Source organism: Hydra viridissima, unplaced genomic scaffold (genome assembly GCF_058129835.1).
Source record: "Hydra viridissima isolate aposymbiotic clone 2 unplaced genomic scaffold, HvirCarnegie_v1 scaffold_6, whole genome shotgun sequence".
Taxonomy (NCBI): Eukaryota; Metazoa; Cnidaria; class Hydrozoa; order Anthoathecata; family Hydridae; genus Hydra; species Hydra viridissima.
This window is the reverse complement of record NW_028324305.1, coordinates 186047-201704: the sequence shown is the minus strand read 5'-3', so window position 1 is coordinate 201704 and position 15658 is coordinate 186047. Positions and strand designations below refer to the sequence as shown.

Below are 15658 nucleotides of genomic sequence, written 5' to 3'. Positions count from 1 at the left end.
ATGTTAGAATAACTGCTCACCTTAGCTGAATCAAAAGATTGTTTTTTCATGATCTTTTTTCATAAATTATATGACCTTATACTATAATATTGTTTAAAGTTTAGCACTTATGTTAAATAACTAGATGTTTTCAAACTTTCAAGAACGATGATGTTTTATTTAAAATATTTAAAAAACTTTGATTTTTGTAATAAACATGTTGCACTTTGTGAAATTGAAGTATTGCCTCTTCATGAATTAAATATCTTTTATACATATTATTAGGGTAGAGGGGGGCAGTTTAGGACAGGGGTAATTTAGGACAATGCGATTAATCCAAAAAATACTAACTCTTCAATAAAGTTAAATATATTCGCTGACTAAAAAATACTTTCACACGTAAGCGTCATAGGATTTCTTTCACAGAGGCAGTCAGGTAGCTTTTCTACAAACGTTTTGTGGTTTTTGATAATTTTTCAAATTTTTTTAATTCTTAAGTGTAAGGATTTACAAAGAAATTTACTCCACTTAAGGAATTATTTTTTGCATTTTCTGTGAAAGGTATATGTTCTGCTACGTAAATAAAAAAATTTAACGATAAAACAAATTCTTTACAAGAAAATTGTGGAATGTTTTCTGAGATAAGGGTTGAGGCAGCATTGGATGATTTTCACAGGGCACATTAGGACGTGTTGCGTGGATCATAACAAACTTATCTTCAAATAAAATTATACTAAGTTTAAAAATGGTACGCAATTATAAGAAAAAATTTTAAAGATTTATAAACAAGGAAAATTCAAAAACTGCAGTTAAACATGTTTTTGATAAAATAATGAAATAAAGAGAAACTGCAGGTGTATTTTGCTTCTCTAAAAGTACGTTAGCTTACAGAATAAAAATGCTCAGAAATAATAGAAAATCGAAAAGTGATAACTTTTCAACCAAATATTCTGTGAATCAAGTATTTACTAATGCAGAAGAAGCTATGTTAGAAAATTATATGTTGAAATCATCAAAAATAAATCATGGTTTAACTTATTACCAAGCTAGAATTTTAGCATATCAATGTAGTAATGCTTTGAAAAAATGTCCTGAACTATGGAGCCAAAATAAAACTGGTGGCATTGAATGGATAAAAGGATTTATGATAAGACACAAAAAGCTTTCTCTGCGCAAACCAGAAAATACAAGTCTATCAAGAGCAACAAGTTTTAATCGTCGAAATGTGTATGAATTTCAAATCAAATTAGAGAGAGTACTCTGTAAGTCAGAATATTCTCCAAGACGCATATTTAACATAGACGAAACAAGTGTCATGACTGTTGTTCAGGCATAAAATGTCATTGCTCAGCGTGGTCAAAAGCAAGTTGGTCAAAACGTCTCCGCTGAAAGAGGGCAGCTTGTAACTATGTGTCCTATTATTAATGCAGTTGGAAACATTAATCCACCAGTTTTTATTTATCCTAGAGCAAGATTTCAAGAGCGTATGCAAACAGGACGACCTAATGGTTGTGTTGGATTTGCTAACAACCCCAGTAGTGGATGGATGAAAGGAGAACTTTTTATACGAGTGCTCGAACATTTAAAGTTCCATTCAAAATGCAATAAAAAAAACAAGATTTTGTTATTCCATTTTCTCTGCAAAAGTTGATTGCATTAATACTACAATGGCTTTCGTGGTTATCTAGCCACAAAAGCCATTGTACTATTAATGCAATCAACTTTTGCAGAGAAAATGGAATTGTTTTACTTACATTCCCACCACATTGTACACATGGACTTCAACCTCTTGATGTTTGAGTATTAGGTCCTTTTAAACAAAAACTTTCTGTATCACAAAATTACTGGTTGTTAAATCACCCAGGAAGAACTATAACAATTCATAATTTAGCCAGTATTGTAGCCCCTGCATATAATAGCTCATTTACACCAAATAAAATTACTGCAGGGTTCAAAAAGTGTGGTATTTTTCCTTTTTCAAGAAATGCATTCACAAATGAAGATTTCGACTGTTCAGAGGTAACAAACCGAAGCCTTAATTACACTCTTATCAATCTAGTAATAATGACAATAATAAAAAAAGCTACATAGATTTTAAAATTTTAAATGTTAGTGATCATTCTATAGTAAAAACTTTTGAAGCTACTGAGCCAAATAATGAGTCACCTAATGCATATAAAAACTCAACTGATGAACCGTAACAGCCATCTGCACCAGTTTTATCTCCTGAAATGATTAGACAATACCCAAAAGCACCTCCAAGAAAGAAAACATCAAGAGGCAGAAAAAAAGGAAGATCAAAAATTTTAATAGGCACACCAGAAAGACCACCAAAAACAGAATCTATAACTTATACCAAATAGAAAATATTTAACAAGCGTATCAACCCCCCCCCCCCCCCAAAAAAAAAAAAAAAAAAATTAATGAATGCAACAGTCTCTAGCTCTACCTGTATGTACAATAAAACTAATTCTTGTTTGCGAAATAAAGCAAGTTTAAATTTTAAACACAAGCCTGTTGTATACACAAAAAAATTTAAAACAGAAGCATTAAATCATGGAGATTTTTGTTTAGTCCAATGTGCTTCAACAGTTAACAATGTAACGTTAGCTTTTGTTTGCAGAATTGAAGAAATAAATAGAAATATTTTGGTTAATTTGTTGAATAAAAAAGTAGGATTTAATATATTTTACTCTCCTGATATACAAAATAAGTGGTCGGTGCCAATTGCAGAAGTATTAGCTAAACTTCCTATGCCAAACAATGCAGGAAACATTTCAAGAGGTTCTGGTAAAATATTCAAACTTGATTTTTCTACATTTAAACTTGGTTGAATGTTATGAATTCTCTCAATTTGAAAAAAAAGAAAAATTTTATGCTTATCTACATCCATTTTATATTCACACACTTTGTTTTTTTTATTAATATCTTTTTATTAATAAGAGTGATATGTGATTGAAGAGCATTTTCATTTTAGTTTATTTGAATATACAAAAAAACTCATTAATGGTTTGAGATTTTTATAAGAATAATTATGTTACTCCTAATAATTATGTTGATTCTGTTATTGTTAATAATTACAGCTAAACGAAAAAATTAGGTATAAGAAACATTTCTTGTCTTTTTATTATATTTCCTAAACTGCCCCAACATTGTCGAAAACTACCCCCTCTTGCGGGGTAGTTTTGGACAATTGGTAGCTTTGATTTTAAGAAAAAAAAACAACCATAATTTATTTGAACTAGTTCGACTTTGCTTTTTTTTTTAAGAGCGAATACCTTAATTACCTTTTTCAGCAAAAAATTTAATTTTTTGTCAAACAGTACGAAATCTGTAATATCTTTTTAAAAAAGTGTCCTAATGTGCCCCCTCTCCCCTAGCAACATGAAGCGCTCTATAATAACTTAATTATGTGAAGTGAACTACGGCATTAAAAACCATTAGCACCTAAAAAATAGGAAATAGTAAATAGGTTTTTTTAATAAAGAACAATAGAACAGAAATATCTTTATTGATCTTGTATGCATTTTATGCAAACATACATAGACAGAATAAATCTGTGAAACAAAAGTTTTTTTAAGTTTCTCATGTTAACTATGTCTGTGTAAGTTGGCCAAGCAGTGTACACTTTAAACTTTTTGGCTAATGACTTAAAGCAATAAAATCAAAATGATCAGGTATTAAATCAAAATGATCAGGTATCAAATTAAAATGACGATTTACATACAGATGTATGCTGGCTCTTCAGCTATTGGATCCCTTTGATTTGTACCAAGGTGATGATAGTGCTGAATAAAATATTTGCAAAACTGGCGAACTATGCAACTGCAGCTTGACTGGTTTACATGAGAGGTGTCATCTAAAATTACATGAATCAACATTTGAACGAAATATGCATCTTGACTGTTACATTTTAATTAAACAAAGTGTAATGCCATTCTCATTATTTAGAGATTTTAAAGTTACGACAAAGTTAAAGCAGCTCATAGCAAACTTATTTTTTCTTGCGTTAATTTAGCAGAGCAAGTACCTAAAAAGTTTGGTGAACCCATTTCAGTTTGGAGAATACCGATAGTTTAGAACTAAACTTACGCTAAAATTTACAAAAAATTTTTTGAAACGCAACTGCGCAATTTTGTTATATACGACTTTTACAGTTTTGAACTTAAGCCAAACTTGCGCTATTAGTTTACGCAAAAAAAATGGTTTAGTAAATATGCATCCAGAACTTTTATGGAACGTTCTTAGAACGTGCCCGAACGTTTCTAAAGTTTGTCGAACGTACTCGAACGTTTTGTGTTGGCTGGGTAATCAGTTACAAATACTTTGAAATTTCACTGAAAACAATGTTAAGAATCTCTTTAAGGATTACGTTAGCAAACTTATTTGAATAAGATTATTGTATAACATTTAAACTTTTTAAAAGGCGAAAAGAAACTGAAAAATTGTATTAACCTTCTCGTTTAATTCACAAAATGAGAAACTTATTACTATCATTATGATTCAAAATAAAAATCTTTTGCCAATCATGCGAAGCTTGAGATCTAAACTTTCTTAAAATAAATATTTTTATACTTAGGTCGTTAGGAAAGTTCGTTGAACTTCATCTATAAAGATACAATGAGACAGAAAATAATTAAATATTTATATATCATTTTAAACTGTGTTTAATTATGAACATTTTAAGTACTTGTTGAAATATTTTGAATGTTTATTAAAAAAGTAATTTAAATTTTATTATATACGTTCAAAAGAAAAAATGTAAAATTAAAAAGTTTGAATATTGAGCATATGTTAAAACCCGTGGTTTACTTGGAGCTTCAATACAAGCCATAATCGATTAATTGGTTTTAGTTCATGATGACTAAGCTTTAAAGATGGTAGAGAGAGTCTTGAAGATGATCCTCGCACAGGGCACCCTCAAACCACGTATACCGCTGAGAGTATTGAACGTGTGGGAGCCATTATTGAAGAAAATCTGCATGCAACACATTATATAATTGAAGCCCTGACATCGATTAATCGTTTTACAATCAACGAAATCATTCACAACGCATTTAAAAATAGAAAATTAATAATCACGTTGGATACCCCACGAGTTATCCGAAAAAATTGCAAGAATAGAGTTGAGGCATATAAGGAAAATTTAGCCCTTTTCAGGAACGGCCCATGGAAACTATATGATATTATTACAAGGCATGAGTTTTTGTTTTATTCGAGAAAATTTGGACACAAGTTGGTTAACGCTAGTTGGGTCGGTGAAGGTGAAAGTCCAAGAACTATAGTAAGATGAGACAGCTTTCAGGCGAAAAACATGTTCTACATCTTCTTCAAAACAACAGGTGTTGTTCATTTGGGTTATGTTAAAAAGGGAGATACCATTGCTAGCAAATTTAATATAAAAAATTGTTTGAAACCTCTTATATGCGAAATAAATAAGTAAAGACCTAAAACAGACACTCAAAATTTAAATTTTCTCCATAATAACCCTTGACCCCATGTGACTCATACCGTCACAAATCGTCTAAACCCAGCTGGAATTACAATAATTCGCCAGCCACCATACTCACTAGACTTAGCTCCATCCGATTACTGGCTGTTCGACTTGAGAAAAAAAAATCTTGGTGACAATACAGACGTCGAAAGTCAAAAAACTCGACATTACTAAGTTCATCTGACCATTTTTATATGTGGCCTCTTTGTTTCAATAATTTTAAGTAAACGGTTATTTGCTACCATTTAATAAAAATTCCATTTGTTACTCGAAATTTAATTCTCTTTAATAATTTGACACTAATAAAGGACCTCCCTTCCCCTTTTTTGCCTTAATGGTGGTAAGGAGAATAGATTTATCTTTATTAAGAGTTATCAAGTTTTTGATGAAGACCTTCTACCAGAATAATAAAATGTAAACCAATGATTTACATGTATAACAATTTTTTCTTTTTAATATAAGAATTTTTTCTTTCCTCAAAAGTGTTGCAAATGCAAACTAAGATAATTAATTAATTTAACACCTTATAAAATTTAAGTAACTCGATATTTGACAAATGCGCTAAACTAAAATTATAACCCCCCCCCCCCCTCGTATAAAAAGATCCCCAAAGTTACATACAACAAATAATTAGGAATAAAATAGAGAAGATTTTTAAAATTGAACTAATTGCATATATTTATATCATTTTAACTGACAAAAATTTACAATAAAAGGTAATCAGGTTTTTTTTTATAAATCGTAGAAATGCGTCAATCGTAAATCTTAAAGAAACAAAAAAGGAATTATAATACCATAACAAAAAAAAAACCAAAAAACCAAAAAAATCAAAAAAAAAAACACCACATAAAAGCTGAAAATTGGTTTACCTATTTATAGTAACCTATTTTGACATGGCAGTTAATAAAAACATTTATCAAAAATTTAACTATAAAATCTATTTCGAAGTACAAAAGGATTAACAATATATATATATATATATATATACATATACATATATACATAAATCAAATTAAGATATAAATTGCATTTTTAGCATAATGTTGTCTTGGCTTTAAGTAAATAAATAAAAGCAGTAAGTTTCAATAATGAAACTACCTATCATTCACTTTTAACAATAGACACCAACATGAAGGTGTTTATTGTTAAAAATGAATTTGAACACAAAACATCACAACAATAACACATAACAATAGAATATTTAAACTCTTGATCCTAAAATCCAGCGAAAATAACAAACCAAATTAAAATATGAAAGTCAAAATTAGAAAACCTATTTAAAGTTAACTATATTTTGTTTTTTTACTAAACATATAGCTACATAAAAGTATATTTGTTTTTATGTTCAATATTAGTTGTTCAATTACTTCAAACTTAGGACATTTAAACACCCTAGATTTAAAGATCAAGGTTGCATACTCTCTCATACACATTACGCTAAACATTAACAGACATTGTGTTTCCAGAATAATTAAAAAGGCCACACAACACAACCTAGCTCTAAAGCAGTAACACCGCCTGACACTAAATGCTGCCAAGTCACACCTCTGCTATAAATACATCGTTTGGCTGGCAAGGTTATCAATCTTGCTCAACAAAATCCCAAGTCACACCACTTTGAAAACATGGAAACAATATAATTTAAACATATATACAACTATAAACAAATATGGTTTTATATAACACATCTAAACACATTTTATAACAATATTAAATGACATATATTTATCAAAAACTATAAAAAATATATATATTAAAATAATAAGTTTATACAAACTAAATGTGCTCACAACTTGCAAACAGTAAATTTTCAAAATAAAAATCTTAAGACTATAAATTAAGAACATTAGAAAATATAACATTATTTGTGTAACACTTTTCACCTACCACACCTTGAATGAGATGTTTACTAGTTTTAAAAAACAAACTATTAAATGCTCTCATTCTTGAACATGCAACATATAGTTGACCATGAGAGAAAAATGGTTTTTTTGAGACATACCCCAACTCTATTAAATGTTTGAACCTGATATTTATTGATTGTCATTGAATAAGCCAATCTGACAGGAAACTCTCGACATTTCAGAACAAAAGGTAAATTAGAACCTGATGGAGCCAATTGAATTTGAGGAACAAAAACCCGTTTACCACCAGAAACACCTGTCAAATCCTCTGCATCAATATAATTATTTTGAAGAGCACAAACTTTTATTCGAGTAGCATTGCATAACCCAGCTTTGAGATCTAAATATCTAAGCAGCATTATTACACAACCAATTTTCAATTTTTAACAATGAGGTTGCATACCTGAAGGAGTTAAACTATTCAAACACTCAACAGGAAAGTCATTTCTTTATTAAGGTCATCAGTATCAATTTGATCAGCACTTACATAAATTTTGACCTTACCCGGCAGACATTCAAGCACTTCTTCATTGATTGATAATGAATCAACATTAGTTGGTGTTAAAATCACGCGTTTAGAATAATCATTTTGATCAGCATCTCCAAAAATCTTTTCAACAATCGATTTATTTTCTCTAATAATGCACTGATGTGGTATTTTAGTGGATCTTTTTTAAGGATCCTCCTCTTTGACAGGTATTGTTCCATTCCCAAGCTTTAGTAGCCATTGGGAAAATTCACCTTCCCCATCTTGCACTCTCATATTTTCAGTTCATGCAAACTTCTGCTCCAATAGCCAATGCAAAGAACATTTTATACATAATTCTACTATCTCAGCTGGTCATCCTCTTTTCACAACAGGCAGAGTTTGCGTAAAGTCACCACCAAAAAGAATGATTTTTCCTTTGAACGTAAAGTTGTTGTTGCAAATATCTTTTAACAACCTATCAATTGCATTTAAGGCATGTTTAGGTATCATGGATGTTTCATCAAGCAAAAACAAACTAACTTGTCTTAAAAAATGCCCGAGAAATGAGTTAGGAGTTACATTCCATGTGCTATTATCCAATATTGGAATAGGAAGTTTGAATAAAACATGCAATGTAGATCCATTTGTAAGAAGAGTTGCTGCTACTAAAGGATTGTCAGGTTCACAAAAGGTCAAAATAATTGAAAACAACTGTCTAATTTTCTTTGGCATATGTGTTAAAACCGCCTCAGAAAGAGTATTCTACCATTCAGTGTCATCTTGCAACAGACCTTTCAATACTTCACAAAATGTTTCAAGGACAATACCATTAACAGTACGCACATCCTCCCAATATATTGCTCCTTTTGCTTGCAAAATTAACAATCTAAGAAAAAACAATTCTCCAGTTGGATTAACTTTATAGATTCTTACTATCACCTTATTACCACCCCTTTGTCTAACCTTCCATTTACAATGTTTAACATCAAATATAAAGTGATAAGAAATGTCTAAATACGAATAGCAGTGTGCTCTTTCATTTTCAGTATTTAACTTAAACCATACTGTTAGGTGCGTATCACGTTGAGCTGCACGATCTAAAGCCATTTGTTCTGCTCCTTCTCTAAAATACACTAATTGAGTTTCAGGTAGATGTTTACCAAGTCACGGCACTTTGAAAACATGGAAGCAACATAATATAAACATATGTACCAACTATAAGCACAATAAATGTGTTTAAATGTGTATATAAGGTTAAATATATACTTAAACAAATACCTTATATACATATTTAAACACATTTTTAAAACAATTATATAGCACATACTAACACATACACAAGCAATAAAAAAAACACTTTACATTATTATAAAAACACATTGATAAAACAGCTATAAATGTGCAAACAAAAGTTTTAAAAATGATGCGTGAAAATTTAAAAAGATGCAAAATATATATTTACAAACAATACTCTTTACCTTCTTTTTTTTCTCATAAGAACTGTAATCCTCATAACAAAATCTAACCTTTATATACAATAACATGTGATTTGCCATGTCAGTGTTGACACAAAATTTTTATTTATTTTTCTAAATTTTCTAAAAAAGAACAAAAATAGTTAATATTATAACAGAAATTTCAAAGTAGAAATAACTATTTTATGGAAATAGCATTAGTATAGCTTTAAATAACATCCATACCCTTATTTTCCTTCTAAAAAATAAAATAACAAAAGTAAAACTGCTAAAAGAAAAGCTAAGACAAACAAAATACAAACGATTTAAAAAATTAAAATCCTTTCTATTTTTTCTGATAAAAATTTAAATCCTTTCTACTTTATCTAATAAAAATGTATATATAACTATTTTATATACTTACTTCAATTATAATATGGTCTTAACGATTATCATTTGTCTTAATATGATTCTTTATGTAATATATCTAAACTAATAATTAAATTTCAAAAGAAAATAAGTTTTAACTCGCTTAAGAGATTTTTCTTCAATGGCCGCGTCCATTGAGAGAACGCGCTTTTTCAAAGCCTAGTAACTAATGACGAAACGACGTTAAACATTAAACGTTAAACGTTTCTGTACTAATTATATTAAGATAAAATTTTAAAAAAATCTTTTTTCTGAGGGGGGGGGAGGGGGGGAGGGTGTTCTACGAACTTACCCAACAACCTAATTATCTAATTAATCAAGATGCCAAAAAAATTTATCTAGCTTATAGGAGTTAAGAAGTTGTAAGAAAATCAATTATTTATGATAATAACTCTAAATTTAAAAATAATCACTTAATGACATTATTATACTCTTTACTATTATTGTTCCTATCTTTCAAATAAGCTATTGTTCCTATCATTCAAAAAAGCTGAGGTACACCCTTCGAAGATGAATATAATGCATTTAAAAAGTTTTTGAATTGATAAACTTTTAAAGTTAAAATAATTTAAAATCTAGAATAACAAATTTTGTGTCAGTTAAAAGTGTCAGTTACATAGAGATGATGTAAGATACACTATTCCGCTAACTTCCCGTTGAGTTTACTTAAGTTTCTGCGCGCAAAGAAATATACATGTTTAGAGATTCGTATATTGTTAAAAATGCACCTTAAGCCTCACTCTCCTTTCCAATTAAGTGACTTAAGTGTTCGTTTATAATTAAAATATGGAAGACATAAAGTTAACAAATCATATAAAAATCTCCCCAAAAACCAACTGTTGCCTATAGGATCACTTTTTGTGCAATGTGCGAATAAACAAATATACAATCTAAAATATCAATAGTTTCTCATTCCAAAACTTGCAATTAAATAATGTAAAATAGTTTATTATGTTCAATGCTTAGATTACGATAACACATAGCTTCGGTTTTAAAGTTAATATAAGATTAGTTGTTCAAAAGTAGGTTGAAAAGTTAAGGCGACGATTATATTTCGCCTCAAGAATACTGTCGTCTTAGTGATGTATTGATGTATGTATTTTAAATCATTATAAGTCGCCTTAGAGGCGAAATAGCAATATATATGTTAGTGATACAAAAATCATTTGCTACTATACTTACAGGTGATCTAGATAATTCCAATAAATGGCTCATGCTGTTTAACAGGAAATTTGGTAATCACGGACTATGGCCAAAGCAATAAGAACACTTTGTATCACAGAAACGGTGCGCAGTTGACAGAGTTTGATACAGAAAGATTTCGGAGTTCTTTTCAGTACCAATCTCAAGTGGAATATTCAAGTTGTTACAGATACAAATAAAGCAAATCCAAATGCTTGTCACATCAAGAAATCTTTCCTTTGGTTTTAACAACTAATTATGGTGATCTCTTTATTTGACTTTTATTCGCTCATTACAATAGTATGCCGTACTTCATTGGTCTTCATTTTTCAAGTCTTATTATGATAACATTGAATGAATTTAGCCGAGGCCACTAAGCTGGTGGGATCAATTAGAAATCTTTTCTGTAAAGTACTCGACGTATTAGACCTAATCACTCTTGCTTAAAGGAGACAAAGTGGAAATAAAATTCAAATCGAAAAGATAATTTATAGTATTTACAAACTAGACAAAGGCAAATCTCTTCTAATTATCAGCAATTAACTGTGAGGAAACCGTTTTAAATACTAGAAAGCACAATCAAGGCAAAAGTACTACTTCAGCAAAACAACAAAGTTAAGAAATGCTCTACCGTATTAGTTAATCATATTTAGTCAATTGTTTTAAAACAGTTTTCGATTTTTGGATGAGTAAGAATTAACCACTTCATCTGTCACTTTATGCCTGATAACGCAATTATTAGCTCAGCCAGTCACAGCGTTTAAAACAGCCACTTTCAGTTTCTATTTATGTGCTTTTTTCATACCCTTTTGATATTTTATGTAATGGGAATTGAAACATTCCTTCAACAATTTCAATAGTTTTTGTGTTATAATAAAAAGTAAATAGCAAAAGTTTTGAGTTATATTTAGATAGGGTATGCTTTGTTCAAGTAGTTAATATTAATCTTAGAACTTGCATACATTGCGTCTATTTCTTGTTTATTGAATAATGCAAGTGAAGTACTGTAGTATTAAGTGAGTTCTTGTGCATGGTATAAAAGAGCATTCGCTTTTCATTTCTTTTCAAAAAATCTGTATCTAAAATTTGTCAAAAACATGAGCTTAAAAGCTTTCTAAAGAGCCTAAGAGTTTTATTCTTGCCTGGAATTCAAAATGCACAGAATTACTTACCCTTATCTTAAAATTGCCAACATTCTTCAATAGATTAGCATTTTCACTCTCTGTAAGTTATTTACAACAAAATGTTTGCATTTTAATAATAAGCTTGGCAAACCAATCTCTCGATCTTGTCCGATTTTATTTTAGATACTTAAAAAGGTTGATAAAAGTTCCCAATTAAAAATAATAGAGGTATTAAATCCAGAACAAATTTACAATTTTCAGCAAATGAAAAAGTGTTTTGGAAAAAAATTTTAATCGTTTGTCCCAGACAAATATTAATTTAACAGTATCAAACACTTCATACTGCTTCTTTAGATGGGAGACTTGTCTTGGAGACTTCTCTAATGGGAAAATTTTTTCATTCAAAGTTACATTAACAGAAAAGATGCTTTCTGGAATCAACTGGAATTCCGCACTAAAAATGGAATTACAATAAAAGCAATTTGAAGATTTAATTTTCTGTGACATCAAGATCAAATTACTTCGTTTCAAAGCTTTTACAATCTACTTATAAAAAATTTGTGGGCTAGTTGAAGAAACTCTAATCTCATCAATAATCAAACAAACATGAAGAAGCCACATAAATTTAAATTAATGAATTTTAATTAATCTTTAATTTTAATTTTCAAATATCAAACAAATATGAAGTAACCACATTGATACAAACTAATGATTCAAACCACAAGAATAGAGGAAGTAGATATTTACTGTAAAAGTTTTTGAAGAAATAAAATGAGCTACTTGAAAGAGAATACTCTGCAGATTATGCACCAAACTTAAAATTGATGAAAGTCGATCTTTTGAAAATAGTGACATTTTTTGTTTCATTTTTACATTATCTGTATTCTCTATTCATGTGGTTTATTCTTTTGATATGCTGACTTTTGCCATAGCAAGTATTTTAGAAAATTTATTTACTTTAGCAGCCATCTTTTGACCAAATTAGGGTTAAGTCTGTGCTATTATTATTGATGAATTAATTTATGAAGTGTTAGGTATCACGTATCAGTTAATGGCATGTTTCACTTAGACGTATTTGCTGGTATCACATTAGCTTTTTCTTATTTTGTTGCTGTATCATTTACATTGATCTTCATTGATCTTATTTTCTCCAATTAATGTATTGGTTTGAGTACAACATGTATTTGTATAATAAGGTAAAAGTTTAGAAAAGATTAGAAATGAAAAATTACCTCAATGCTGCAACATGATCAGTATATTGCCAATTTTAATAAGGAGTTTGAGTCCTGTACTTAGTTGAATATTTATCATAGAGTGTTGGTCAAGAAAGTCTGTCCTTTTAATGCTCTTAGTTAAAACCAAAAAGAACTAACTTATAAAGCAATTATTTTTAATGCATAATATTAGAATTAGTTTTAACAAAATAAATAACTTTTTATTTTAATTAATCACAAACAAAACATTTTATTTTCACTAACATGAGTAGCTTTCTAAAGGTTATCCCTAGTTTTTTGGCTGAGCGAAATGGCGTCAAAAGGCAGTCCTTTTTTCCTAACAATTACTGTTGAAGAAATCTTTTCAAGTGCGTTTAAATTATTTGAAAAAGGTTCTCGCTACATAAGTAACTTCAAATTCGACCAATCACTGGTAGACATTTTGTGAATTTATTTCCCTTTGTTGAGTGGGTTGTGTTTTTGAGCTTGATGATGGGGATGTAACTTTTACTTCACTTCAAGAACTCCAACTTTATATTGGAAGCATTTTACTTTATTTTTTTTTATGAAGTTTATTTTCAGCACTCATAAAGTTTTGAATCAATATCTGTTTGTAAATTTTGATGGGTTTTTAATCTCAGACAACCATATCTGACGTTTAATTAAATAACTTTACTATTGTAAATATAGCCTTAAGTTGGTGTCCATAGTAAACTAATGGTTAAATTTCAAAATAAAATGTCATACAACTGTATTACATATAAAAAGTTTCATATATCTTGGACAAATATTTTATTTATTGAATGGAATTTTATTACCCTTTTATTGTAAAGAATTAAAAAGTTAAACAAATTTGGGACCACCATTTTCAAATGAAATTTTATTATTACCAAACAACTATCCACACTGAACTAACTATGATTGCTAATCTTAAAAAAGAAATGACAGTAAAAGATTGCGGTAAAAAACAATGGCAGAAGGTTCTAAGATTTGCAACATATTAAGAGGGCGTAATGCTTCAAACCTGCTAACAAGCGCAGTTCAATCATGACATTACACGTCAAAAATTTAAAATTTGCCTATAGTTAGCTAAAGTTTTTCCAACTGATTCCCACTAACTAATTAAAAAATAATGCTGAGCTATCATTCTAAGAAAGGTTTACTGTTAAATTATTAATAAGCTAAGTAAAGTATCTTTGCTTCATTAAATATTATGCAAAATTAAATATTTCTTGTATATGCTTAGTGTGTCTTCACTTTTAACTCATTTTTGTCCAAATATTTTGTCATTTTAATATTCATTAATAAATGTTGTATAACTTATATTTATAGTTGTATCGTGCTCTCGCTTTAATATCACCTTTGTCATGGTTCTGGACTCTTCATCTGATATCAGCTCATGGAATCATGAAAAGAACTTTGTAAAAGATTTCATAGTATACTCAGATTTTGCAAAAAACGAGAATGTCCAAGTTGCTGTTGTGAATTTAGGTTCTACCGCTGAAATTGTTTCTAGTTGTGGTAATTTAACTTCTATTTCTGAGTTTAACTCTTTTATTGATAATTTACCTAAGAAAAATGACCGCAGTACAGCAATAAACGATGGTCTTCTAAAAGCAAGACAGGCTTATCTGGGTTGTAAACGGTTCAATGTCCAACCGGTTATTATTTTTCTTACCAGTGGTCAAGAAAGTGTTGAGTTTGATTTAAATGTTAGATTACGAACTGAAGAATTAGTGAAAAGCGAAGCATTGTTATTTATTGGGGCACTGAATTCTAGTGTAAATCATTCAGATATTGAACGGATTTCTAAATATATTGTTAACAGCAAGGAAATATTTTCAGGAGCTTATGCAAATCGTTTCGATGATCTTTCCAAGAATTATCTGCCTGACAACCCCAATATTCTAGGAAGAATATGTTACAGTGAGTTTTTAGATTTTCATTTAATTTTAACTTTTTTTTGTGTTTATTTTTATTCCGCAGAATATGTAAAAATGTTTAAGAGTTTTTGCAATATTTAATGATTTTTTTTATATCTATTTTATTTAAATTTCGTTGGAACGTAAGTTACGAGAATTCCATGAATGAACTTCTCTGAACTTTTTGTGGCAAAGTTATAAGTAATATATATTTTATGAATAGAGGAAAGACTTTTCAAGTTTTTGCGAACGTAACGACTAAAAATAAAAGTTATGAGCATTCGTAATACTAACCAAACGCAACAATTAACGATATCAATTCTAATATCCTTTACGGCTTTCATCACCTATCTCTTTCTCAGATTCAGAGACTTCAGTGTTTCCTTTTTCTTAGGAACAATTTATTGAAACCTGAACCCCCTCGTTGATCTTATCTAACCATCGCGATGTAGGGTATATTGAAATGTTCGTAACACCAGAACTGTAA

At 29.5% G+C, this 15658-nt stretch overlaps 3 protein-coding genes across 11 annotated transcripts in view; 2 read left to right on the top strand and 1 right to left on the bottom strand.

Moving 5' to 3' along the window:
• The window catches only part of LOC145190675 (uncharacterized), a 127015-nt gene that overhangs the window by 59534 nt on the left and 51823 nt on the right, over positions 1 to 15658 (top strand). For all 9 annotated transcript variants that reach the window (XR_016453520.1, XR_016453521.1, XR_016453522.1 and 6 more), the window contains one exon: positions 14582 to 15175. Coding sequence is in view for 6 of the 9 variants with exons in the window: in XM_090091082.1 (XP_089947208.1) it covers positions 14582 to 15175 (594 nt within the window). In the remaining 3 variants the exon portion in view is untranslated. The remainder of the gene's footprint in view (positions 1 to 14581; positions 15176 to 15658) is intronic.
• Positions 19 to 2399, top strand: LOC149886499 (uncharacterized). Its single transcript, XM_090091089.1, has 2 exons — positions 19 to 1602; positions 1710 to 2399. The coding sequence occupies exon 1, from the start codon at positions 878 to 880 to the stop codon at positions 1313 to 1315; it is 438 nt and encodes a 145-aa protein (XP_089947215.1). The 5' UTR covers positions 19 to 877; the 3' UTR covers positions 1316 to 1602; positions 1710 to 2399.
• On the bottom strand, positions 7264 to 9852 carry LOC149886498 (uncharacterized). Its single transcript, XM_090091090.1, has 3 exons — positions 9725 to 9852; positions 9325 to 9444; positions 7264 to 8969 (listed from the first exon to the last, which is right to left on the bottom strand). Exons 2-3 carry the CDS (start codon positions 9357 to 9359, stop codon positions 8609 to 8611), a joined length of 396 nt encoding a protein of 131 aa, XP_089947216.1. The 5' UTR covers positions 9360 to 9444; positions 9725 to 9852; the 3' UTR covers positions 7264 to 8608.